This window comes from Dasypus novemcinctus, chromosome 19 (assembly GCF_030445035.2).
Source record: "Dasypus novemcinctus isolate mDasNov1 chromosome 19, mDasNov1.1.hap2, whole genome shotgun sequence".
Lineage (NCBI taxonomy): Eukaryota > Metazoa > Chordata > Mammalia > Cingulata > Dasypodidae > Dasypus > Dasypus novemcinctus.
In genome coordinates this window covers 51647730-51674115 of record NC_080691.1, presented here as the reverse complement: position 1 = coordinate 51674115, position 26386 = coordinate 51647730, and the positions used below count along the sequence as shown (strand labels likewise).

At 42.6% G+C, this 26386-nt stretch overlaps 1 protein-coding gene across 13 annotated transcripts in view; it reads left to right on the top strand.

Moving 5' to 3' along the window:
- The window catches only part of DGCR2 (DiGeorge syndrome critical region gene 2), a 111451-nt gene that overhangs the window by 14051 nt on the left and 71014 nt on the right, over positions 1-26386 (top strand). For 9 of the 13 annotated variants that reach the window (XR_011646543.1, XM_004480960.3, XM_058281798.2 and 6 more), the window contains exon 2: positions 18611-18733. The exons of the other annotated variants lie outside the window; for them this stretch is intronic. Coding sequence is in view for 8 of the 9 variants with exons in the window: in XM_004480960.3 (XP_004481017.1) it covers positions 18611-18733 (123 nt within the window). In the remaining variant the exon portion in view is untranslated. The remainder of the gene's footprint in view (positions 1-18610; positions 18734-26386) is intronic. 13 annotated transcript variants of the gene reach the window in all.

Below are 26386 nucleotides of genomic sequence, written 5' to 3'. Positions count from 1 at the left end.
CGTCATGTCTTTGATTGTTGATGAGATAGATGTATGTTGGGATTCTCTTTTTTTAGTAAGTTTTGTTGAGCTGTAATTGACATACCTCATAGTTTATCCATTTCCCATTTAAAGTGTAAATTTACTGTTTGTATATAAAAAGTTGTGCTACCATCATCATAATCATTTTGAAAACGTTTTCATCACCCCCAAAAGAAACTCCATACCTATTACCAGTCATATCTCATTCCTCCCAAACCTGCCAGCCCTAGGCAACCACTGTCTACTTTTGGTCTGTGGATTTGCCTGTTGCGCACATTCCCTATTAATGGAATCAGACAATATATGCTGTCCTCGGTGACTGCCTTTTTTCACTTACAATGATGTTTTCAAGGTTCATCCATGGTGTAGCATGTAACAAGTTTATTCCTTTTTAGGGCTGAATAATACCCCGTGGTATGGCTATACCACATTTTGCCATTGTCTTCATCCGTTTAGCTCTTTGGGCTTTTATAATAATGTGATGAATATTGATGTGCAGGTCTTTATGTGGACATACGTTTCAAATCTCTTGAGTAGGGAGCTGGTGTAGCAGCTCAGTGGTTGAGTGATGGCTTCTCATATACAAGGTCCTGGTTAAATCCCTGGCCTTATACCTCAAAAAAAAATCTCTTGGGTAGATACATAAGAGTGGAATTGCTAGGTCATATGATAATTCTACATTTAACGTTTTGAGGAAGTGCTTGGGATTATTGCATTTTTAAAAGTCCCAATTTTTAATTTCTAATATAGTAAGTATAAATGGGTAAAATCCACATAACAAAAACTATTAGGGAGCAGATGTGGCTTAAGTAGTTGGGCACCTATCTCCCACATGGGAGGTCCCAGGTTCAGTTCCAGTGCCTCCTAAAGATGAGCATAGAGTGAGTGGACACAACAAGCAGAGACAATGAGCAAAGACAGCAATCAGACAATGAGCAGACAGACAAGGAAGCCATTTGGGGGGGGGGGTTTAAAAAAAAGCTATTTGGGGGGGGATTTTTTAAAAAACTGGTCAATAATTCTCAGTACATAAAGAAGTCTTGGGGCAAAAAAGTTTGAGAACTTCTTTTGATGGTATGGTTTTGCACTTTCAAAAAGCTTCACAAATCTACTGGCCTTTTCTCTCTGTTTTCAATGAGGAGACTTTCCTCATAAGAGTTGGCCAAGGACAGGGCCTTGGCAAAGCCAAGAGTGGGAAGAGGGGCGACTATTTTTGAGCAACTTTGTATGTGGCAGAAATTGTGCTAGATGCTTTACAGAGGGACTGGGGAGGACACTGAGAAAGAAGAGAACAGGAATGCTGACTTACAGCTAAAGAAATGCCAGTTCGACCCATTAGAATCACTGCCAGGGAAGCAGACTTGGCCCAAGGGATAGGGTGTCCGCCTACCACATGGGAGGTCTGTGGTTCAAACCCTGGGCCTCCTTGACCCGTGTGGAGCTGGCCCGTGCACAGTGCTGATGCGTGCAAGGAGTGCCGGGCCACGCAGGGGTGTCCCCCGTGTAGGGGAGCATAAGGAGTGCACCCCGTAAGGAGAGCCGCCCAGCACGAAAGAAAGTGCAGCCTGCCCAGGAATGGTGCTGCACACATGGAGAGCTGACACAGCAAGGTGATACCACAAAAAGAAACACACATTCCCGGTGCCGCTGATAAGGATAGAAGCGGTCCCAGATGAACACACAACGAATGGTCACAGAGATCAGACAACTGGGGTGGGAGAGAGAGAAATAAATGAATAAATAAATCTTAAAAAAAAAAAAAAATCTCTGCCTCACTGCCAGATATCCTGTGTACTTGGCTTGGTGTCTGTGTCCTGCTACTCAGTGCAGCGCTCTGGGAGGTCCTGCATTTTACCATGTTATCCCAGTCTCCTGGAGGATGGGCTTGCACAAAGGAGGTGCCTGTAAATACTTGTTGAGCAAGTAAATCCTGTGTGACCCACACACGTAAATACTTGTTGAGTACGTAATTCCTAGTGACCCACGCGAGGGAGTCACGTGTCAACCTGATTGTTGTTAGAGCAGCCCCTGCATTACAGGTGAATCTGGAAGGGAGAGAACCTTCTCTATTAGAGAACTGTTGACACCTTGTTATGAACTTTGAGCAATTCAGTTCAGCAGACATTTAGTAAGTGCCTCCCTGTGCTGGGTATTGGATGTGGGATAAGGATAAAGATACATTCCTACACTTAACTCTCTAGAGCAAAGTTTGGAAAAAAATTCTGCAGCAGCTGGCAACTTATTTTATTTTTCAATAAATAACAACCCTGCCCTTATGGTCACACACGTCTGTGGCTACTTTTGCTCTACATTGGCAGCATTGACTAAGTATAATGACAGAGACAGCCTGGCCTGCAAAACTGAAAATATTTACTAGCTGGCTCTTTAAGAGGAAAGTTTGCCGACCCCTGCTCTAGAAGACAGGTATATAAATGGCTGTGAAGGAAGGAAGGAATGCTGTAGGGTGTAGGAAGAGAGCTGTAAGGGTGGTATTACTTTTTGACATGGGGCTAAGAGATGCCAGGCCCATGAAGGGGAGTTTGGGAAGGGTTCATGGGAGATGGTGCATCTTGACATGTAGAGAGAGGCAGGTAGTGAGGAGGAGAGAGAATTTTATTTAATTTAGTTTTTTTTTTTAAAGACATGACCAAGGTCTCCTTGTTAATGAAAATGAAGGAAAAAATGCATAATACTATTCATATCTCATAAAACTAAACCCCATATTCTTTATTTTTACCTTTATCATTGCTACAGTAACTTTTGGTTTTGCTGCAAAAATATTACAGTATTACTGTTAACAGTAGCCTATAAGTTGCATCAGTTGTATTTTTCCCATGTATCACCACATTGTGACATCTTATAGTAGAACATTCCTATGTTTACATTATGAGAAGAGAATGGGAAACGGACTTGGCCCAGTGGTTAGGGCGTCCACATGGGAGGTCCGCGGTTCAAACCCCGGGCCTCCTTGACCCCTGTGGAGCTGGCCCATGCGCAGTGCTGATGCGCGCAAAGAGTGCCGCGCCACGCAGGGGTGTCCCCCGCGTAGGGGAGCCCCACGCGCAAGGAGTGTGCCCGTAAGGAGAGCCGCCCAGCGTGAAAGAAAGTGCAGCCTGCCCAGGAATGGCGCCACCCACACGCGACAACAGAAGCGGACAAAGAAACAAGATACAGCAAATAGACACAGAGAACAGACAACCGGCAGAGGGGGGAGGGAATTAAATAAATAAATCTTTTTTTAAAAAAAAAGAATTTTAATGCATGTTTAGATCTGTTTTGGTCTGCAAGGCTGTTAAGTGCAGTATACCCGAAATGGGTTTTTTTTTTTTTACAATAGAGATTTATTAAATGCCAGTTTACAGTTCTGAGGTTGCAAAAGTGTCCACATCAAGGCATCATCAGGCAATGCTTTCTCTCCGAAGACCAGCTGCTAGCAATCCTGGATTCTGTCAATGGCAAGGCACGTGGCAGCATCTACCTTTCTCCCTTCTCTCCAGGTTTCCTTGTTTCAGCTTCTTTTGGCTTTCTCTCTTCCTGTGGCTTTTCTCTTGGTCTTCCCCTGAATTTCATTCACTTTTAAAGGACTCAAGTAAGAGGATTAAGGCCCATCCTGGGTCACACTTTACTGGAGTAATATAATCAAGACCCTTAACCAGAGTCGCCTAATCAGAAGTTCCTACCCACAATAGGTTCACACCCGCAGGAATGGACTGACTTTAAGAACATAATTTTCTGGGGTCCATCTACTTCAAGCTGTTAACATCTAGATTGGTGTAACCACCATAGTCAGGATGCAAAATAATTCTGTTGCCCTTGTAAATTCCCTTGTACCAACCTTTTATAGTCATACCGTCTCCCACCGCAAGCCCCTGGCAGCCTCCAATCTGTTTACCATCGCCATGGTTTTGCTTTTCTAGAACATTATATATGTGGAAAATATAATTTTTGGGGGACTGGCTTCTTTCACTCAGCAGATTTATTTTGAGATTCATGCATGTTGCTATGTGTCTCAATAGTTCGTTTGCTTTTATTGCTTACTAGTATTCCATTGTATTTGCTATACCATAGTTTGCTTTTCCAGTCACCTGATGGTGGACATTTGGGTTGTTTTCAGCCATTGTATGGCTATTACAAATGAAATTGCTATGAACATTATTGTGCAAGACTTTGTATGGATACATACTTTCAGTTCTCTTGCACAAATACTTAGGGGTGGAATGCCTGGCTCATATGGTTGGTATATATTTAACTTTTTAAGAAACTGTCAAATTGTTTTCCAAAGTAGTTGTATCATTTTACATTCCCACCAGGAGTGTCAGTTTTCCATTTGCTTAACATTCCTGCCAGTATCTTAAAGGTGTCTTTTCTGAGAACAGAAATTCTTAATTTTGATCAAGTTCAGTTTATCAACTTTCCCTTTTTAGGGATCAGGCTTTCAGTGTACATGTCCAAGAAATCTTTGCCTAGGCCAAGGTCACAATTATTTTTCTTAGGCTTTCTTTTAGAACTTTTGTAGTCTTAGGTTTTACATTTAGGCCTATGAACCAGTCCATTTTGGGTCAATTTTTGTCTGTCATGTGAGGAACAGATAAAAGTTGTCTTTTTCTTTTATATATCAATATGCAGTTGTTCTAGCACCACTGTTGGTGTCCTTTCTCCAGTAAGTGGCTTTTGTACCTTTGTCAGAAATCAGTTGTGCAGCTATATGTTGGATTGGTTCATATATCTTATGAGTGGAAATGCTGGGACAAAAGGGATATGTATTTTAAGCTTTGGTAGATAATGTCCATTGGTTTCCAAAAATGGTTCTACCAAATTGTACTCCTACCAGTAGTGTCTAGTGTTTTAGTTGCTCAGTATCCTCATCAACACTAGCTTTTTTTTAGTTTAACCATTCTAGTGAGTGTGTTATGATGTTATGATTTAAATTTGCATTTGCCTGATGATTTATGAAATTGAGAGTTTTTTCATAAGTTAATTGACTATTTGGATATCATCTTTTCTGAAGTGCCTGTTTAAGTTTTTTTTTTCCCAGACTTTCAAGATAGTTACAAAAATAATACAAATCCCAGAGAACTCTAGCATACCCCTACCCAGATTCACCAATTTTAACATTTTTGTCACACTTGCCATATCATTCTATTTGTCTTTTTATTAGTCCATTTTTGAACGCTTGAGTATAGGTTGTATATATTGTGTTCCTAGAACACAATACTTCCATGCACATTACCTAAGTGCAAGGATATTCACTTAGGTAACTACCTTTAAGTACAATTTATCAAGTTTAAGAAATTTAACATTGATATAGAGCTTATAACCTATATCCCAGTTTTTCCATATGTCCCAATAGTGTCCCTTTGAGGCTTTTCTCCTCTCTTGCTAGATCCTATCCAGTATCATGTATTGCATTTGTCAGTCTCTTTTGTTGCTCTTTTTTTAAATGTGGGAATATGTACAACAGAGTTTCCATCTTGGCCCTTCCCAACCATACCATTCAGTGAGATTCATCACATTCACAATGTTGCGTTACCCTCACTACCCTCCATCACTAAAACCTTCCCATCTCCCCACACCGAAACCCTACATTATGCATTAACTTCCCATTCTCCCTGCCCCTTGCCCCTGGCAACCTGTATTCTGATTTCTGTCTATGACTGAGCATATTCTACAATATTTTCTTTGTAGTTACCATGGGCTTAAATTTAACATCCCAAATCTGTCATACTCATTTGCTCTGATCCCAGTTTAATAGTATATACAAACTATGTTTCTATACCCCTTTGTCTCCCCACCTGTATGTAGTTCATGTCACAGATTACATAGCTATATAGTATCAGCTCAAAACCATGGATTTCTCATTACATTTTATGCATTTGCCTTTTAGAGCCTGTAGGAAGTAAAAAATGGAGTTACAAACCAAAAATACTATAGTGCTGGCATTTATATTGACTCATGTTGTTATCCACACTGGAGATCTTTATTTTTTCATGGGGCATCAATCTGTTGTCCTTACTTTCAAGCTGCTGAATTCTCTTTAGCATGTTGTATAGGTCTGGTCTAGTGGTGACAAAGTCCATCAGCTTTGTTTTAATCTCTCTCTCATTACAAAAAAAAAATACTATTTTTTTTTAATTAGAGAAGTTGTGAGCTTACAAAACAGTCATGCATATGTGTAAAATTCCTATATGTCACCCTTCCACCAACACCTTGCATTGTAGTGGAATATTTTTTAAGCAGTTTTATTCAGACATATTAACATACCATACAACGCATCCAGAGTGTACAATCAGAGAGCGTAAACTACAAGGTAAATTATATTTCATGTGGTGCAGCAGTGCTCCAAAATATAGTCACCAAATGCAGTGAATATGCCACAATGATCAAGGAGGTTGTTGATGTTGGAGGAGGGGGAGCTGTGGGGTGTGGGGTATATGGGACCCTCATATTTTTTAATGTAACATTTTTTGTGATCTATGTATCTTTTTAAAAAAAAATTAAAAAAATAATAGTGTGCAATCAATGACCTTTAGTATAATCAGTGTTGCACATTGATTACTATAAAAAAATTTTAGAACAATTTCATTACTCGAAAAGGAAAAACTCCACACCCTTTAGTCACCTCTCAACCCCTCTATCCTTCCCCAGCCCTACATAATTGCAAATCTAATTTCATCTTTATAAATTGATTTATATTTACATTTTACATAAATGGAGTCATGCAATATGTAGTACTTTGTGTCTGTTTTCTTTCACTTAGCATAATGTGTTTTTTTGTCTGATATTAGTATTAACATACGTTTGTTCAGTTTCAAAGAAAAATGGTTTTATTATGCAATTTTACCCATATTCATAATTCAAATGCAGTTTTACTATGCTATATAGTCCCATGTTATAGTTTTTGGCTTTCCTTTTGGTAATATGCATGACCTTATACTTTCCATTTAAACTACCATAATAGTACTGCTAGTTAGAAACATAATGTTGTGCTTTCACCTTTCCTATTTATTTCCAAAGATTAAGAAATAACCATTTTACCAATTCTACACACATTAACCGTCAGCTTTCCATTCTCTAACCTCATTCTATTTTCTGGTGACCCATATTCTAGTTGAGTTTAACTCTGTGAGTTTACACAATATATTTATATAATATATTACACAATATGTAATAGCACAATCATAGTATTTGTCCTTTTGTGTCTGGCTTGCTTCACTCAACACGGTGTCCTCCAGGTTCATCCATGTTGTCATATGCTTTACAACTTCATTTCTTCTTACAGCTGTATAATATTCCATTGTGCATATACACTACAGTTTGTTTATCCATTCATTGGTTGATGGACACCTAGGTTTCCATCTTTTTGCTATCATGAACAACCGCCAGTGCTATGAACATTAGTTTGCAGATTTCTGTTTGTGCCACTCCCCACAGTTTTTATATACCCCATAGTGGTATTGTTGGGTTACGTAGCAAATCTATATTCAGCTTCCTTAGGGCCTGCCAAAAAGTGGCTGTACCATTCTACATTCCCACCAACACTGAATAAGCATTCCTTTCTTTCCACATCCTCTCCAATGTTTGTAGTTCTCTGTCTTTTTAATAGTGGCCATTCTAATAGGTGTGAAATAATGTCTCATTGTAGCCTTATTTGCATTTCTCTCATTGCTAGTGTAGCAGTTTGGCATTGTTTATGAATTCCAAAAATAGTTATTGGATTATGTTTGTAAATTGGTCTGTTAGAGGTATCCCTTTTAATTAATTAATTTATTATTAGGACTTTGTTTGGGCCACATCAGTAGGGTGTTAAGTCCCCCCACCCCTTGGCCCCCAGGGACTCACAGAGAAAAGACATGGCAGAGGATAGAGTTGGAAGTTTTGAGCTGGAGCCTGGGAAGTAAGCACACAGAAGAGCAGAGCAGCTGATCCCGGAGAGAACTGAACCTGGGGAGAGAGACAGAGCCAGTCACCTAATAGTCTGCAACTGGCCTTGTGGAGAGAGGCAAAGCCTAGAGAGTCTCGAAGTCTACAGCTCACCTTGTAGAGAAAATAGAGGAGCTGAGCCCAGAGATAAATGAACCCCAGGAAGAGAGGAACCCAGGAAGCCTGACGCCTGGCAGATGTTGGCAGCCATCTTGCTCCAACATGGGGCAATAGACTTTGGTGAGCGAAGTAACTTACGCTTTATGGCCTGGTAACTGTAAGCTTCTACCCCAGGTAAATCCAACTGATTTCTGGTATTTTGTATCAATACCCCTTTGGCTAATATAGCTAGTGATGTTGAACATTTTTTCATGTGTTTTTTTGCCAATTGTATTTCTTCTTTGGATAAATGTCTATTCAAGTCTTTTGCCCATTTTTTAATTGGGTTGTTTGTCTTTATTGTTGAGTTGTAACATCTCTTTATATATCATGGCTATTATACCCTTATCGGATATGTGATTTCTGAATATTTTCTCTCATTGAGTTGGCTGTCTTTTCACCCTTTTGACAAAGTCCTTTGAGGTGCAAAAGTTTTAATTTTGAGGAGGTCCCGCTTACCTCTTTTTTCTTTTGTTGCTTGTGCTTTGGGTGTAAGGTCCAAGAAACCACCACCTACCACAAGATCTTGAAGATATTTTCCTACAAATTCTTATAATATATTTATGGTCGTAACTTTTATATTTAGGTCTTTGATTCATTTTTAGTTGATTTTTGTATAGAGAGTGAGATAGGGGTCCTATTTCATTCTTTTGATTATGGCTATCTGTTTTTCCCAGCACCATTTGTTGAAGAGACTGTTTTGTCCTGTTAACATGGACTTGGTAGGTTTGTCAAAAACCAGTTGGCGGCAAGTAGGTGTGACTCGAGCAGCTGAGCTCCTGCCTACCACATGGGAGATCCCAGATTCAGTTCCTGGTGCCTCCTAAAGAAGATGAGCAAGGCGGCAAGCTAATGCAACAAGGTCACTAATGACATGATGCAACCAAGAGGCACAGTGAGAAAACATAATGAGAGACACAACAAATGGAGTGGAGGTGGCTCAAGTGATTAGGCGCTTCGCTCACAAATGGGAGGCCCTGGGTTTGGTTCCCATTGCCTCCAAAAAAAAAGATGATCATACAGCGAGCGCAAACAATGAGGGGAAGGGGGAGAAATAAATTTAAAAAATAAATTAAAAAACAAACTAACAAAAAAACCAGTCGGCTATTGTATTAGTCAGCCAAAGGGGTGCTAATGCAAAATACCGGAGATGTGTTTGCTTTTATAAAAGATATTTATTTGGGGTAGAAGTTTTCAGTTAACAGGCCATAAAGCATTAAGTTACTTCCCCTTACCAAATCTGTTCCATGTGTTGGACAAGGTAGCTGCCAATGTTCAGCCTTCCTCTTCCTTGTAAGGCTCTGTGGTCCCAGCTTCTTCTACTATGAGCTGTAGGCCATCAGGCTCTCCAGGCTTTGTCTCTCTCCCCAGGGCTCGATTCTTTATGCGCAGGCTTGCTTCTCTCCACAAGGTCAGCTATAGACTAACAGGTGAATGGTTTGTCTCTCTTCTTGGGGCCTCTACTGTGCCTGTGGAGCTGTCTGTATTCCTGTGTTCTTCTCCCATATGTTTACTTCCTGGGCTCCAGCTCAAAACTACAACCTCCCTTCTCTGCATTTTGGTTTCTCTGTGAGTCCCTGCCCACCAAGGGGGTGGGGATGCAACATCCTACTGATGTAACCCAATCAAAGCCTTAATCATTATTTAATCAAGTAAAAGTAAAGCTTCTGAATCTAATATAATCTTAATATGCCTGGAGGGACAGACCAGTTTACAAAAATAATCCACTGTCTATTTTTGGAGTTTATAACAATATCAAACGGGTCCAGCCATAAAGGTAAGGGTCTGTTTTTGGACTTTGTTCTATTCCCCTAATCAATTGTCTGTTTATGCCAATACCATGCCGTTTTGACTTCTGCAGCTTTGTAATATGTATAAACGTCAGGCAGCAGGACAACTTCCCCATTGCTCTTCTTTAGGATGTTTTTGGCTGTTCTGGTGCCCTTTCCCTTCCAAATAAATTTGGCGATTGCCCTTTCTATTTATGTAAAACAGGCTGTTGGAATTTTGATTAGTATTGTATTGAGTCTATAAATCACTTGGTGTAGAATTGACATCTTCATGATAATTAGTCTTCTTTTTTTTTTTTTTTTTTTAAAAGATTTATTTATTTATTTAATTTCCCCCCCTCCCCTGGTTGTCTGTTCTTGGTGTCTATTTGCTGCGTCTTGTTTCTTTGTCTGCTTTTTTGTCCGCTTCTGTTGTCAGCGGCACGGGAAGTGTGGGCGGCGCCATTCCTGGGCAGGCTGTACTTTCTTTTCACGCTGGGCGGCTTTCCTCACGGGCGCACTCCTTGCGCGTGGGGCTCCCCCACGCGGGGGACACCCGTGCGTGGCACGGCACTCCTTGTGCGCATCAGCACTGCGCATGGGCCAGCTCCACACGGGTCAAGGAGGCCTGGGGTTTGAACCGCGGACCTCCCATATGGTAGACGGACACCCTAACCACTGGGCCAAAGTCCGTTTCCCGATAATTAGTCTTCTAATCCATGAACATGAAATGTCTTCCCATTTGTTTAGTTTTTTTTTTTTTAATTGGTTTGTAGGTCCCTGTATACAGTATATAGGTCCTATACTTTGTTGGTTAAATTGATTCCTAGGCATTGAGTCTTTTTGTTGCTATTGTAAATGGAATTTTCCCCCCTGATTTCCTCCTCAGATTGTTCAATACTAGTGTACCAAAACATTACTGATTTTTGCGTGTTGATCTTGTATCCTGCCTGCCACTTTGCTGAATTAATTAACTCAAGTAGCTTTGTCACAGATATTTCAGAATTTTCTAAATATAGGATCATGTCATAAGCAGATAGTGAGTGCTTTATTTCCTCTTTTCCTATTTGGATGCTGTTTATTTTTTTCTTGTTTAATTGTTTTATCTAGAACTTCTAGCACAATGTTGAATAAAATGGTGATAGTGGGCATCCTTGTCTTGTTCCCAATCTTAGAGAGAAAGCTTGCAGTGTTTCCCCATTGAGTATGGTGTTGGCTGTGGATTATCGTCTATGTCCTTTATCATATTTTGAGGGATTTTCCTTCTATTTCTAACTTTCAAAGTGTTTTTATCAAGAAAGGAGTCTAGATTTTGTTCAATGTCTTTTCGGCATCAATCCAGGTGATCATGTGTTATTTTTTCCCTTCAGTTTATCAGTGTGGTGTGTTATGTTCATTGATTTCTCTCATGTTGAGCCATGCTTGCATACCAGGAATAAATCCCACTGGTTATGGTGTATAATTCTTTTGATACGCTGGTGGAGTCTATTTACAAGTCTTTTGTTGAGAATTTTTTCATCTACTTTTATTAGAGAGATTGGTCTGTAATTTTTTTTTCTTGTAGTATCTTTATCAGGTATTAGGGTGATGTTGACTAAATAAAATGTGTTGGGTGATTTTCCCTTCTCTTCAATTTTTTGGAAGAATTTAAACAGGATGGGTGTTAATTCTTATCAAAATGCTTGGTAGAATTCACCTGTGAAGCCATCTGCTCCTGGACTTGTCTTTGTTGGGAGATTTTTGATGACTGATTTCATCTCTTTAAATGTGATTGGTTTGTTAAGTTCTTGTATTTCTTATAGGATCAGTGTGGGTTGTTTATGGGTTTCTAGTTATCTGTCCCATTTCATCTAGGTTGTCTAGTTTGTTGGCATACAGTTTCTCATAATATCTTCTTAGGATCCTTTTTATTTCTGTGGGGTCAGTTGTAACTTCCCCACTTGAATTTCTGATTTTATTTGCATTGTCTCTTTTTTTTTTTTTTTAAGATTTATTTTATTTATTTATCCCCCTCCTTGCATTTGCTTGCTGTCTGCTCTCTGTCCATGTTGCGCATTCTCCTGTGTCTGCTTGTCTCCCTTTGTTGCATCATCTTGCTGCACCAGCTCTCTGTAGGTGGTCAGCTCTCCATGGGTATAGGCCATCAGCTTTCCACGGACACGGGCCAGCTTGCCTTCACAAGGAGGCCCTCGTTTGCTTCCCAGGGCCTCCTATATGGTAGACGGGAGCCCAGTTGATGGAGCCACATCCGCTTCCCTCTCTTTTTTTTTATTTGTTAGGGTTTGTCAATCTTATTGATCTTCTCAAAGAGCCAGCATTTGGTTTTGTTGATTTTCTCTTTAGTTTTTTTGTTCTCAATTTCATCTATTTCTGCTCTAAACTTTAGTATTTCTTTCTTTCTACCTGCTTTGGGATTGGTTTGCTTTTCTTTTTCTAATTTCGCCAATTGTTCAGTTAGATCTTTAATTTTAGTTCATTTTTTAATATAGGTATTTAGGGCTGTAAGTTTCCCTCTCATCACCTTTTTTTTTTTTTTTAAGATTTATTTTTTAAAATTTATCTTCTCTTCCCCCTCCACCAGTTTTCTGCTCTTTGTGTCCATTTGCTGTGTGTTCTTCCGTGTCCACTTGCATTTTTGTCAGTGACACCAGAAATCTGTGTCTCTTTTTGTTGCATCATCTTGCTGTGTCATCTCTCCGTGTGTGTGGCGCCACTCCTAGGCAGGCTGTGCTTTTTTCGCGTAGGATGACTCTCCTTATGGGGCTCACTACTTGCGCGTAGGGCTCCCTTATACAGGGAACACCCCTGCGTGGCATGGCACTCCTTGCGCACATCAGCGCTGTGCGTGGGCCAGCTCACCACATGGGTCAGGAGGCCCTGGGTTTGAACCTTGGACCTTCCATGTGGTAGGTGGATGCTCTATCAGTTGAGCCAAATCTGCTTTCCGTCTCATCACTTCTTAGCTGTGTCCCATAAGTTTTGATAAGTTGTGTTCTCGTTTCCATTCATCTCGATATATTTTCTAATTTCACTTACAGTTTCTTCTTTGACTGTTCAGGAGTGTGTTGTTGAGCTTCCACACATTTGCAGTTTTTCCTCTTTCCCATCTATTATTGATTTCCAGTTTCATTCCATTATGATCTGAAAAAGTGCTTTGTGTAATTTCAGTCTTTTTGTGTTTATTGAGACCTGCTTTGTTACCTAACATGTTGTCTCTCCTGGAGAAAGATCCATGAGCACTTGAGAAGAATGTATAACCTGCTGATTTGGGGAATGAACAATCTGTATATGTCTGTTAGGTCTGATTGTTTATCATATTGTTCAATTCCTCAGTTTCCTTGTTGATTTTCTATTTGTTCTATCTAATGATGTGAGTGGTGTATTGAAGTCTCCAACTATTATTATTTTAGTCTCTTTCTCCTGTCAGTCTTGCCAGAGTTTGCCTCATATATTTTGGGGCACCCTTGTAATATGCATGGATGTTTAGGACTGTTATTTCTTCCTGGTGGATTGTCCCTTTATTAATATGCAATGACTTCTGCATCTCTAGTCACTTTTTTTGCCTTTAAAGCCTGTTTTGTGTGACACCAATATAGCTACCCTGCTTTCTTTTTGTTACTATTGGCAAAAAATATCTTTTTCCAGACTTTCACTTTTAATCTATTTCCATCCTTGGGTCTAAGGTGATTTTCTTGTAAACAGCATATGAATGGCTTATGTTTTCTTATCCATTCTGTCAGCCCATGTCTTTTGATTGGGAAGTTTAGTCCATTAGCATTCAGTGTTACCACTGTAAAGGCATTTCTCCAACCATTTTATCCTTTGGCTTTCATATGTCATCTTTTATTTTTGTTCATTTTACCTTTTCAGTTTCCCTTTCTGATAGTCTTCACTACTACACTCTTCTCCTAGCCTCCCTCTCTTTTCTTTTCCAGCTGCAGAACTCCTTTAGTGTTCCCTGCAGAGCTGGATTCTTGTTTACAAACTCTTATAGTATCTGTTCATCTGTGAATATTTTAAACTCAGAATCATATTTGAAGGACAGTTTTGCTAGATAAAGAATTCTTGGCTGTCAATTTTTCTCTTTCAGTACCTTACTAGGTAATAGGATGAGTGCCCGTTGCTGCTTCTACAGCTTTACTCACGCGAATTTTCAGCCAGCTGAGACTCCTGTCCTTTACCCCTTTCTCGTCAGGGTGGTGCCTCACCTTTCCTTGAGCCTCAGAGCAGCCCTCCAGTCTCCCCCTGTCTTCTAGCTATTTTTTTCTGGGAGATAAGTGATCCCTTGTCTCTCTAATCCCCATCTTCCTGGAACTTTAGATCATTGCTTTTGCTATGTCTTCATGTCACTAGTCTTTTCTTCTACACAGTCTAATCTTTTAGTTGTAGCCAATGTTTTTTCATCTCTAAGCATTAGGTTTGTTTAATTTTTATATCTTCCATATCTCTACTTAAGATATTTAATTTTTTCTTCTTAAATAAAAAATAAATCTTGAAAAAAAAAAGGGGAAGAGATGTGGCTCAAGCAATTGGGTGTCTCCCTGCCATGTGGGAGTCCCAGGTTTGGTTTCCATTGCCTCCTAAAGAAGACAAGCAAGACAATGAGCTGAAATGATGGACTGGTGCAACAAGATGATGCAATGAGATGATGCAGCAAAATGATGTAATAAAGAGGCACAGTGAGGAAACAACAGTGAGAAATACAACAAGCAGGGGATGGATTTGACTCAAGTGATTGGGTACTTCCCTCCCACGTGGGAGGTCTGGTGTTTGATTCCCGGTGCCTCCTAAAAAGAAGATGAAGAGGGAAGTTGGATGTGTACACGCAGTGCTGCTGAATGCAAGGACTGCCATGCCACGCAGGGGTGTCCCCTGCGTAGGGGTGCCCCACGCGCAAGGAGTGTGCCCCCCGCAAGGAGAACCGCCCTGCGTGAAAAAAAGTGCAGCCTGCCCAGGATTGGTGCCGCACACACGGAGAGCTGACGCAGCAAGGTGATGCAACAAAAAGACACAGGTTCCTGGTGCTGCTGAGAATGCATGCAGACACAGAAGAACACACGAGTGGATACAGAGAGCAAACAACAGGGGGGTAGGGGAAGGGGAGAGAAATGAAAAATAAAATCTAAAAAAAAAGAAGAGAGTGCAGATGGCAAGTGCAAACAACAGTGGTGGTGGGGCAGAGAGGGAAGGGAGAAATAAATAAAAACTAAATATTTTTTTAAAAATTTCCCACTAGTTTCTTTAACACCTAGAATACAGTTATAATAACCTTTAATGTCGTTGTCTGCTAATTCTATCTGTGCTATTTTAGGGGCAATTTGAGCAATTGGTTTTTCTCTTCACTGTGTTCATAATTCTTTGCCTCTTCACTGGCCTAGTAATTTTTTATTGGATGACAGACTGTGTGAATTTTACTCTTTGGGGTGCTGTATGTTTTTGTATGCCTATGAAGATTCTTTTTTTTTTTTTTTTTTTAAGATTTATTTTATTTATTTAATTTCCCTCCCTCCCCTGGTTGTCTGTTCTTGGTGTCTATTTGCTGCGTCTTGTTTCTTTGTCCGCTTCTGTTGTCGTCAGCGGCACGGGAAGTGTGAGCGGCACCATTCCTGGACAGACTGCACTTTCTTTTCACGCTGGGCGGCTTTCCTCACGGGTGCACTCCTTGCGCGTGGGGCTCCCCCACGCGGGGGACACCCTTGCGTGGCACGGCACTCCTTGCGCGCATCAGCACTGCGCATGGCCAGCTCCACACGGGTCAAGGAGGCCCGGGGTTTGAACCGCGGACCTCCCATATGGTAGACGGACGCCCTAACCACTGGGCCAAAGTCCGTTTCCCCTATGAAGATTCTTGAACTTTGTTTGATCTTTTTATTTTTTGCCCTTTAGTCTTTGTTAGGCGGTACCAGAGCTGTATTTAGTCTAGAGTTACTTTTCCCCACTTCTGAGTACTTGACCTGAGGCGCCATGAATTGAGCTTTTTTTGATTTGGCTTGTAAGAACAGGCACTGTTTCTGGTCCTGTTGAACTTTGTTTTTTATTCCTTCTTATCTTTTCAGGTGGTTCTTTCCCTGGCCTGGGGTGATTGCCAAGGATGCATGCTCTGCTCAGGACTCAATACCTGAGGGGACCCTCTGCAGATCTCTGGGGTCTTTTATTCATTTCACTTCTCTCTTCCCCAGTGCTCTGTCCTGTATATTCTAGCTACCTTGGTTTCCCCAGACTCTTGGCTCCCAACTCCTCAACTCGGGAGTCTGCCAGGCTGCCAGGCCCCACTTGGGTTCTCTTTCCCTGTGCTGCAGCCTGAACATGTTCTTCATGTGAAAGACTAAGTGTGTTTGTTTCCTGACTTTTCGCCAACACAGTCCTTCCCTTTCTTGATGCCCCAGTGTCTGGAGAATTATAGTTTCTCGTATTTTGTCTATTTTTTAGACATTCCAGGTGGACAGTTAAAATCTGGTCCTCTGTGACTCCCATCTTGACTGAATGCCTTTATAAAATATACATTGTGACTATTTCACCAATGTATATTTTATAAAGGCTTTTTTAAAAAAAGGTTGTATTTAACCGATCGACTGCAGTGTTTGGTGGCAAATGGAGGGGGGAGAACACTGACTTGACAGTTCCATTCCTTCTGGCCCAGGCTCTCTCCAGTCAAGGAAATCAATCAGTCTGGGACTGAAGGACTTTTAACTGTCTCTCATCCTGTGAGGCAGTGTGGGATCAGGCCTCTGCCTGATGTCTGACCCAGCTTGCGGACAGCTCTGAAGATGCTCTGAGTGTACTGACTTGCCACATACTGCTGCATGTGGGGCCTCGTTGCCCCAAGGGTCTGCTACAGTTGCCAGGGAGGGGCTAGGGCCTAGGATCCACCTCACTAATTTCATGGTGACTCTTCCTTGGTAAATCAGAGTGATCGTAGGCTTTGACTTAAGCAGCGTTAAAACACAGGACTCAGGTGCCAGAACAGTTCCTTTTCTTCCTGAATTTAAGCAGAATGATTCTGGAAGCAGGAAGACAGTTGAGGGGCTTGCATTACAGCACTTGTTGTTTGTGGGTGAACTGCTTTTTTTTTGGTCTTTTTTTTTCGAAGATAAATAGATCACACAAAACGTTAGTTAAAAAACATAAGAGGTTCCCCTGTACCCTGCTTCCCTTCCCCAACCCCCAACCCCCGCTTTTCCCACATCAACATCCCCTTTCATCAGTGAGGCACATTCATTGCATTTGGTGAATACATCCTGGAACACTGCCTCACTGCATGGACCATAGTTTACATTGTAGTTCACATTCTCCCTCAATCCATCCAGAGGGTTATGGCAGGATAAACAGTGTTATGTATCTGTCCCTGCAATATTGGTCAACTGCTCTTTGTTTCTTCTTCCTGAGCCGTCAGATCAGTGTGCAAGACTCCTTCCCTCACAGAGTAGGGTTTTCCATTAGTTCCCAGGCCTCCCCAGGTATCAGCTGGCGCCTCACTCCAGAAACCCACAACTTCTTGTTAAAGAGCCAGTTAGTAAATATTTTCCCTCTTTGCAACTCATGTATTCTCTTCACAATGTCACAACTATTGAGCTGATGTATTCAGCTGAAGGAAGCATCCATAGACAATATAAATTTGTGGCTATGTTAACATAGCCACATAGATGGGGGGAGCGGATATAACTCAAGTGGTTGAGCATTTACTTCCCATGTATGAGGTCCTGAGTTCAAGCTCTGGTATTTCCTAAAAAGAAAACGAACAAATGGAAAAACCAACTCTCACTGGGGAGCAGATATAGCTCAGTGGTTGAGCACCTGCTTCCCATGTATGAGGTGCTGGATTTAATCCTCAGTATTGCCTTAAGGAAAAAAAAAGGTGGAGAGAGCAGAATTTGGCCCATGGATTGTATTTTTGCTGGCCCCTGCTTCTGTTCAAGCTCTTATTTTGCAGTTATTTAATTCCATCTGGCCCCCCTGTTATAATTGCTTCCAGAAACCATTGTTAGTTTTACCTTGCTTAAAACACAGATCTTATCATGTTACTTACTGACTAAATAACCTCTGGCTCCCTACAACACACCAGTCAATCAAAGATCAGAATTCTCTTACCGCGAAAGCCTCCCTCCTTACATTTCCGATCTTATCTCTAACAATTCCTGCCTCTCAGCTCTTAGTGTATGTTAGAGCCACCTGTCTACCACAAAGTTTTTTTTACTCTCCCGCTCCATGCTATTTCCTTATTTCCTACTTTTTCTGAAATGCTCATCCCTGTTCCATTACATCATGTGCACCTTCTAAAACCATAAAACTTCCTTGGAGCCCTTTCTGAATCTCCCTTCTTTAAGAAGCACTCCAGAGCCCTTCAGGTGCAAGGTGTGCTTCGTGTCATAGTGTACTGTTTGAACCATTCAACGGGGGTTACCATCTTTTGCTCTTTGTCAGACACACACGTGTCCACCCTCTTGACCCAGAGACCCTTAGGAGGAGGTGGAGTTCCCTCTGTTCCTGTCTCTTCCCCTCCTTAGGAAAACTCAGCAAACACGTGTTGGTTGTGACACGCGAGAAGGGGTAGAGGGTGTTTGCTGTAGGAACTTGTCATCTTGTTGGTATGACAGTCTTTGCTTCGTCTTTAGGAGTGGGCATCTGGGCCCTCCCCAAGGAGGCGGGCTGGGCAGATGCCTATGAGCACCAGGCCTCGGTGGCAGAGCTTTGTGCTGCCAGGTGCTACTTCCTCACTGGCCTCTTGCCCTTTGGTCCCACAGAACTGCGGTGCAACCCTGGGCAGTTTGCCTGTCGCCGCGGCGCAATCCAGTGCATCCCCCTGCCCTGGCAGTGTGACGGCTGGGCGACCTGTGAGGATGAGAGCGATGAAGCCGACTGTCCTGGTGAGTCGTTGGGCAGGTGGGACACTCGGCCCTCTCTGTCACAGCAGGGTCCTGCTTCCGTGTGGGGTGGAGTTGGTGTAAACTGGTAACCTGTGTTCTCTCTATGAAGTGGACAGGTATTTTGAGCTAATCCCCCTCCTGTTCTTTCTTTCTCTTTCTCTTTTTTTAAAGTAAAGATTCCAGACACGGCAAATCCCAGAACTTGCAAGATTGCAGGGCCAGAACCAGGGCAAGGCAAGAGAGGTGCCCAGGAAGCAGCACTGAAATAGGCACTGCTACCCCGTGCTGGTATGACCCTGAGAATGAGCGCCTCCTTCACCGCTGTACCCTGGTTCCTCTCTTGTCTCTCCCTAGAGCCGGCCCCGGCTGGAGGCGCCCTCTGAGACTTGGCTGGAGTCACAAGGAGTGTGTTATTTTGGATGCACACAGGCCCTGCCTAACTCTTCCTGCTAACTCATCCAGTAGCAGTTGCACTAATGGGTTTCTCCCAGAGTATGTGGACTCCTGAAGATGGCTGGAGATGCCATGCAAGTCCGAACTGGGGGTCCTGTCCCAGCACCTCTGAGGAGCACAACCCACCCCAGGAGTGACCGTGTTCACTACTTATGGGGCTCTCACCCTGGGTTAGGATGGAAGGCATAGTGTGTCTCACTTGTGTTTGTGTTTATGTATGTGCATGTGTGTGAGACACACACACTCTAACATACTTATTTCTTAAAGATCCTCAGTAGTTCTGATAAAGCCCCCCATAGAAAATTATGTCTTACCCTCAGGCTGGGAGTCGCAGATCTGAACTCTTGTCTATCTAGCACAGCTTTGCTTTGCCACCCCAATTTATCACTACTTCCCCTTCAGCCCCTAAGCTGGGCCATTTCTTGTGCCCATCACATTAATAATTTCCTAATTGCATGCTTTGTTTATACCTTTCTTTTTTCCTGGAATTCCATTGTTCTATTTCTGCAGCAGAAATATTGCCCAAATGTTTTCACCATACGATGACATCTCTGGTTCCCCCAGAATTTAGATTTGCTTCTGCCAGCACCTGGTCTGCCTCTCTCCCTCAGCATCTAGGAACTGTCTAATTCCCTCCATCACTTGTGCTCAGGCTTGATCTCTCCTTCTAGATTCTGAGCTCTCTGGGGGCAGGAGACCTTTCTCCTTCCTCACTAGGACGTGGCTGGTGGCTGTGGTCCCTTCACACATTCAGTGAATGAAAGGTGTGCCGTAGTCCTGATTAGCCAAGTTTCTGAAGAAAATCCAAGGGGACCCACCCAAGGGGATCAGGTAGGGTGTCAAAGAGAAGGTGACACTGGAGCCGGCAATGGTTCTGAGGGAAGTTTCAAAAAATTAAGCAGAGATGGTCTGATGTGATTGTATTTGTCTGTGAAGGTAACCATTTTAGAGAGAACCTCTCCTGATCACCCCTTTAGCCTAGACTGCTTCCATTGGATTGTCTTGAGCAGCTCAGTCAGGAGCTTCCAGGGTGTTCTTATGTCCTGGAGCCCATCTGGCCATTCCTTGTGGGAAAGCCCAGAGAGAGTGAGCTTCCCAGGGCTTGGGAGCAGATGTTCTGAGGTCAGGAAGCCTGGCGAGGACTGGGGCTCATGACTGGGAGCCTCTCCTGGCTTGACACCTAGGGTGAGACTTTCTATCCAGCTCTTGGAAAACTTTGTGAAGAAAGAACCAAATGATTCTTGGCTGACTTTAAAATGGAAGCACAGGTTATTTGCTGTCCTCAAAGTGCCTTTTGGCTTAGCTTTCAAGACTGTGTGTGATAACTGAAAACAGTTGTAGTCACACTTGTGCTTTTCTGCTTCATCATCTGCCCTGCTCAGGGACTTGTCGAAGGCAGCAACTGGGCCTGATTTCTCTTCGGGGCCACCTGACTTGGCGCAGAGGAGGCCCCTGCCCAGGCGGGAAGTATGTGCTGGCTTGAAGTTATATAGTTACACAGGTGGCGGCCTTTTTTCCTCAGACAGAAACATGATGTCAATCATCCAGGAATTTGGAGCTTTTAAAATAAAAGTTACCAGAGCATTGAAGGTGGGATGCTGAGGAACAGGTCATGCAAGTGCCCTAGGGCTTTCTAGGGCCTGAGCTTTCCAAGAGGTGAAAAAAGGTCATGGGCCTACCAGCTCTCCTGACTCACACTTGCCTTCCACCTGGCTTCCCCTCGCCTTGCAGCCCTGTGTCTGCCTGCCTCATGGCACAGCGCCATCGCAGCCTGGGCGACATGCGCAGACTGGTTGTTGATTGTTGTTTACATTGACAAATTTGTTAAAACATACAAAGAATAACAATTCTTATTTTCTCATTTCCCTGAATTTTCAAATAACTGTGGAATTTTGTCATATTTATTTAGATTATTTTTAAAGAAATAAATCAATCACTGATACAGATCAAGTCCTCATTAACATCTATAACTCACCCCCTAGAAAAAGAAAGAAAAGAAAAATCTATGAGGTTAGGGATGGAGGTGGGGAGCTGATAATCACCTTTACTCTAAAAGTTCTGACTTTTCTAAATGTGGGGGAGAAAAGCCTTAGCCATTCTAGTTCAGATTGTCTTTAAATATGGACTTCAGGGCTTCTGGAGTGACCACACAGTTATTTCATTGCCCTGTGAAAATCCTGCAAAAATTATAGTAAGAGAGGGAGAAAAACCCACAGGGACAAAGACAATGAAAGTAGAGGTAGATCAGTAATTGCTGCATATTTTCAGAAGATGGGTAATGTGCAGTATGTTAGATACTGCTTGGGCATTCAGTACCATTTCCACTGCTCCCCCTGCACTTCCCTGTATTTCAGGGGCTGGCAGACAGGAGCACCAGTGCTCAGATCCCCTAGCCAGCATTCTCATGAAATCTGGGAGGTGGGGGGAAGGTGGACTCCTTTTTTCCTCTAGCAGAGATGTGCATGCATGGGCCCAGACCAACATGGCTTCCACTTTGCTAGCCGGTCATCCTTCTCAGGGCTGCAGAGCAACTATAAGATGGGTAGCAGCTGTCTGCTGTTTCCTGTCCTCTAGATAGCCACAGCAGCTTCCCAATGCACTTGCCTCTGAATGTAGAGGTGAAATGGAAGGTTGGAGGTGGTTCACTTTACTTTTGCTCACATTCGGGCCCTTCCAGTAGTTTCCCTGTATTAAACTTCTTTTTGTTTGAAATACTTAGTGTGGTTTTGGTTTCCTAACCCAGCTGCCTTTAACACAGATGGGAATTAACAAAAGATTCATAAAATTTTTAATGAAGAAAAAATTATTTTTAAATAACTCTATTTCAGATAAAAAAAAAATAACAAAAAGGCAGCTTAAAAAGTATGGGAGATGGGAGTAAATATAGCTTAGTGGCTGAGTGCCTGCTTCACATGTATGAGGTCTTGAGTTCAGTCCCCGGTATCACCTAAAAAAAAAGTATGGGAGCATTACTCCCAAAAAGTTCTGTCCAGTCACTTTTTAAAAAATTATTATTTATTTATCCCCACCCCTCATTGTCTGCTCTCTCTGTCTATTTGCTGTGCATTCTTCTGTGTCTGCTTGTCTTCTCTTTAGGTGGCATCAGGAACTAATCCTGGGACCTTCCACAGTGGAAGAGAGGTGCTCAATCTCTTGCCCCACCTCAGCTCCCTGGTCTGCTGTGTCTCTTATTGTCCCTCCTCTGTTTCTTTTTATTGTGTCATCTTGCTGTGCCAGCTCTCCACTCAGAGCAGCTTGCCGTGTGTGCCAGCACTCCTGTGCATGCCAGTACTCTTCCATGGGCCAGCTCACCACGTGGGCCAGTTCACTACATAGGCCAGCACTCCTGCGTGGGCCAGCACTCCTGTGTGAGCCAGTACTCTGTTTGGGTCAGCTCGCCGCATAGGCCAGCACTCCACATGGGTCAACTCTCCACTTGGGCCAGCTCACCTTCACCAGGACGCCCCGGGAATGGAACCCTGGCCTGCCATATGGTAGATGGGAGCCCAACCACTTGAGTCACATCCGCTTCCCTCTGTCCAGTCACTTTTATCTCATCTAATTCTAACCACTAACTCAATTGTTTCTCTGGTGTTCAGAAAAATATACATATAAACACAGATTAGTTAAATGACATAGTCATAGTCTCCTTATAAATGAAAAAATGAAGAAGTGCTTAATCACACATCCCCCAAAACCATACACCATATTATTTTTTTTATCTTTAGCATATTAATATAGTAGCAGATTTGCTCTTGCTTAAAAAACATTACAACATTATATTACTATAGTCTATAAATTATCTTAGTTATATTTTTCTCATGTATCACCACTTTTAAACTCCTTGGAGTAGAATAATGTTCCTATATTTATATTGTTTTTTGTTTTTTTTTTATTTTTATTGACTTTGTAATAATATTACATTAAAAATATATATGTGAGGTCCCATTCAACCCCATCCCCCCACCCCCCCTCTCCCCCCCCAACAACACTCGTTCCCATCATCATGACACATCCATTGGATTTTGTAAGTACATCTTTGGGCACCTCTGCACCTCATATACATTGGTTCACATCATAGCCCATACTCTCCTCCATTCCATCCAGTGGGCCCTGTGAGGATTTACAATGTCCGGTGATTGCCTCTGAAGTACCATCCAGGGCAGCTCCATGTCCCAAAGACGCCTCCACCTCTCATCTCTTCCTGCCTTTCCCCATACCCTTCGTCCACTATGTCCACTTTTCCCATTCCAATGCCACCTCTTCTATGTGGACATTGGATTGGTTGTGTCCATTGCACCTCTATGTCAAGAGGAGGGTCAGATTCCACCTGGATGCTGGATGCAATCCTCCCATTTTCAGTTGTAATCACTCTAGGCTCCATGGTGTGGTGGTTGTCCTTCTTCAACTCCATCTTAGCTGAGTGTGGTAAGTCCAATAAATCAGATTGTAGGTGCTGGAGTCTGTTGAGGCTCAGGATCTGGCTATCACATTGTCAGTCCAGAGATTCAAATCCCCTAAATATATCTTAAACCCCAACATTAACTGCACCTCCAGCACATTGGCATGAAAGTCTTATGAAGGGAGATCCCATCTGAGTCCAGATTCATCACACATAAACACCATTTCCAAAGAGGGGCCATCTGCCCTGGTAGTTAACCCCATCGGCCATGACCATAACTCCCGTGGGTCTCTTTAGCCCTCAAAGGAACCAATATCTGGGGGTTGTATCTGCTTTATCTGTCTCTCTGACTCTGCTCAGTTGTGCATGAGGGCAAACCTTCTGCCAGCCTCCAGACTCTTTTTTAGAAACTCGTAGCCATATAAACTCATTTCTCCTTTCCATTTCCCCCTTACTTTAGGTCAAACAGCATTTTAAAGTCATGGTATTTTATGTAGACATGGATATTCTGCTGATCCGCATTGAACCTTCCGTATAAGGTCATTTTCCAGTTGCATCATCAGTTGGTAGTTGATAGTGGTCCCTCGTTGCCAGGGAGGCTCATCCCCGGGTGTCATGTCCCACGCTGGGGGGAAGGCATTGCATTTACATGCTGAGTTTGGCTTCGAGACTGGCCACATTTGAGTAACATGAAGGCTGACAGGAGGAAATTCCCAGGCACAAAGTTGTTCTAGGCCTTGTTCTTATTTTGGGTTTATCAGCTCACAAGCATAGTCATTAGCATCAGGGGCTCACTGTTGAACTCTCACTCCCTCCCGGTCCCCGCCACTGTACCTGGGAGACTGTCGCTGCTCCCCTAGGGACCACGACAGAGCACCACTGGCCAGGAACCCAGTACCCCCCCTACTGTGGTTTTTAATTGTTGCCACTATGAGTATATCCAAACATTACCATGCACCCTGGACATATGTTCTGTACAGCTCCCTGTCAGCCATATATCACCTGTCATTGGTACCCCATACCAGTATCCCTCCATTGCCATTGTTGAAACACTCTGTGATCCAGAACTCCCCGAAATTTGAAGCCCAATATAATTTCATGGTCCCTTACTAGGGAATGGCATATAGCGATGAGCTTAAAGGATAGATAAAGAACTTGGATAAAGTTAGATAAAGAACTTAGATAAAGAATGTTGACTTGAAAAAATTCCACATCCTATCTTTTTCTTTTCCCCCCCCCCCCCCCCCTAATTATTCAGCTTTTCTTCACAGGAGTCCTAGACCACAGCAATGTATATATATAATATACAGCACTCCCACACATCCACCAGAAAACCTTGTCCCTTCCACAGTGATACTCTTACGCCCTATTCATATCATATTTACTTAAAGTGATGTACAGAGTCTGAGACATTAGCTTTCTACCAAGGTGACATCTGTGCTTACATTGTGGTGCATACTTTAGGATACACAGTTCTTTACATTTTTAGTTATCCTATGTTTTACATTATGGTTTACATTATCAGTCTGTCATCTCCTATATGTTATGGTGTAATATTACATGTTTTATATCCATCCTTGTGTTCTCTCAAGAAACTCCTCTCTTACCCCCCATTTACTTTGGTTCCACACATTTAACGTCCATTTTCCCTTCCACCTTGGTGTCCTCAGTGATAGCCAACCTCCGTTTCCTGAGGAGCCACTTCCAGAGATAGATGGAATAGTGTTCAGGTCCTAACTTACTCAACTGCCCCAATGCCCTGGGAGCCACCCTTTCTCTCGAGGGATACAGTTCCCTCTATTTGATGGCATTAGTCCTCCCCAGGATGTGGGTCCACCCCCACTCTCACTACTTGGGTTTCTACCCCATGGTGTCACCCACTCTGGCAGAATGAGCATTTAGACATTCCCCAGGAGCCCGTCCTGCATCAGACCCTCTCCTCCGAGCATTCTAAACAGGTAACCCTCTTTATTATATTTTGATATGATTTTCTCGGCATTTTACTCTCCACCAACACCTGACCCTCTCCTGGTTCGTATGCTACCCCTCCCTCCCCCCACTTTTGGGCAACGTTACCCATCCGTCCCTCCCCAGCCACTCTCAAACCCGCAAAGCCCCAAGCAAAGGCAACCCCTTGCCCCCCTTTTATCTCTTCTTTGTGTTCATACTTACCACCATCTCGTCTTAAATTCCACCCCTGCAGACATCGGCTCATATCCTTCCTCCACCCTCCGATTTCCTGTAAGCCTATCGTTCAGTCTCTTGCTATCTAGGGCAGCTTGTTTATTTCATATCATTGAGGTCATGTAGTATTTGTCCTTCAATGTCTGGGTTGCTTCACTCAACATAAGGTTCTCAAGATTCATCCATGTTATCACATGTGTTTGTAGTGTGTTTGTTCTTACAGCCGAGTAGTATTCCATTGTGTGTATATACCACATTTTATTGATCCAGTCATCTGTTGATGGGCATTTGGGTTGATTCCAACTTTTGGCAATAGTGAACAATGCTGCTATGAACATTGGTGTACATATATCGGTTTGTGTTCTTGTTTTCAGTTCTGCTGGGTATATACCCAGCAGTGGTATTGCTGGGTCATATGGCAAATTTATGGCTAGTTTTTTGAGAAACCGCCATACTGTCCTCCAGAATGGTTGGATCCTTCTGCATTCCCACCAGCAGTGGATGAGTGTTCCCCTTCCTTCACATCCTCTCCAGCACTTGTATTCTTCTGTTTTTTTCATAGCTGCCAATCTTATGGGTGTAAGATGGTATCTCATTGTAGTTTTGATTTGCAT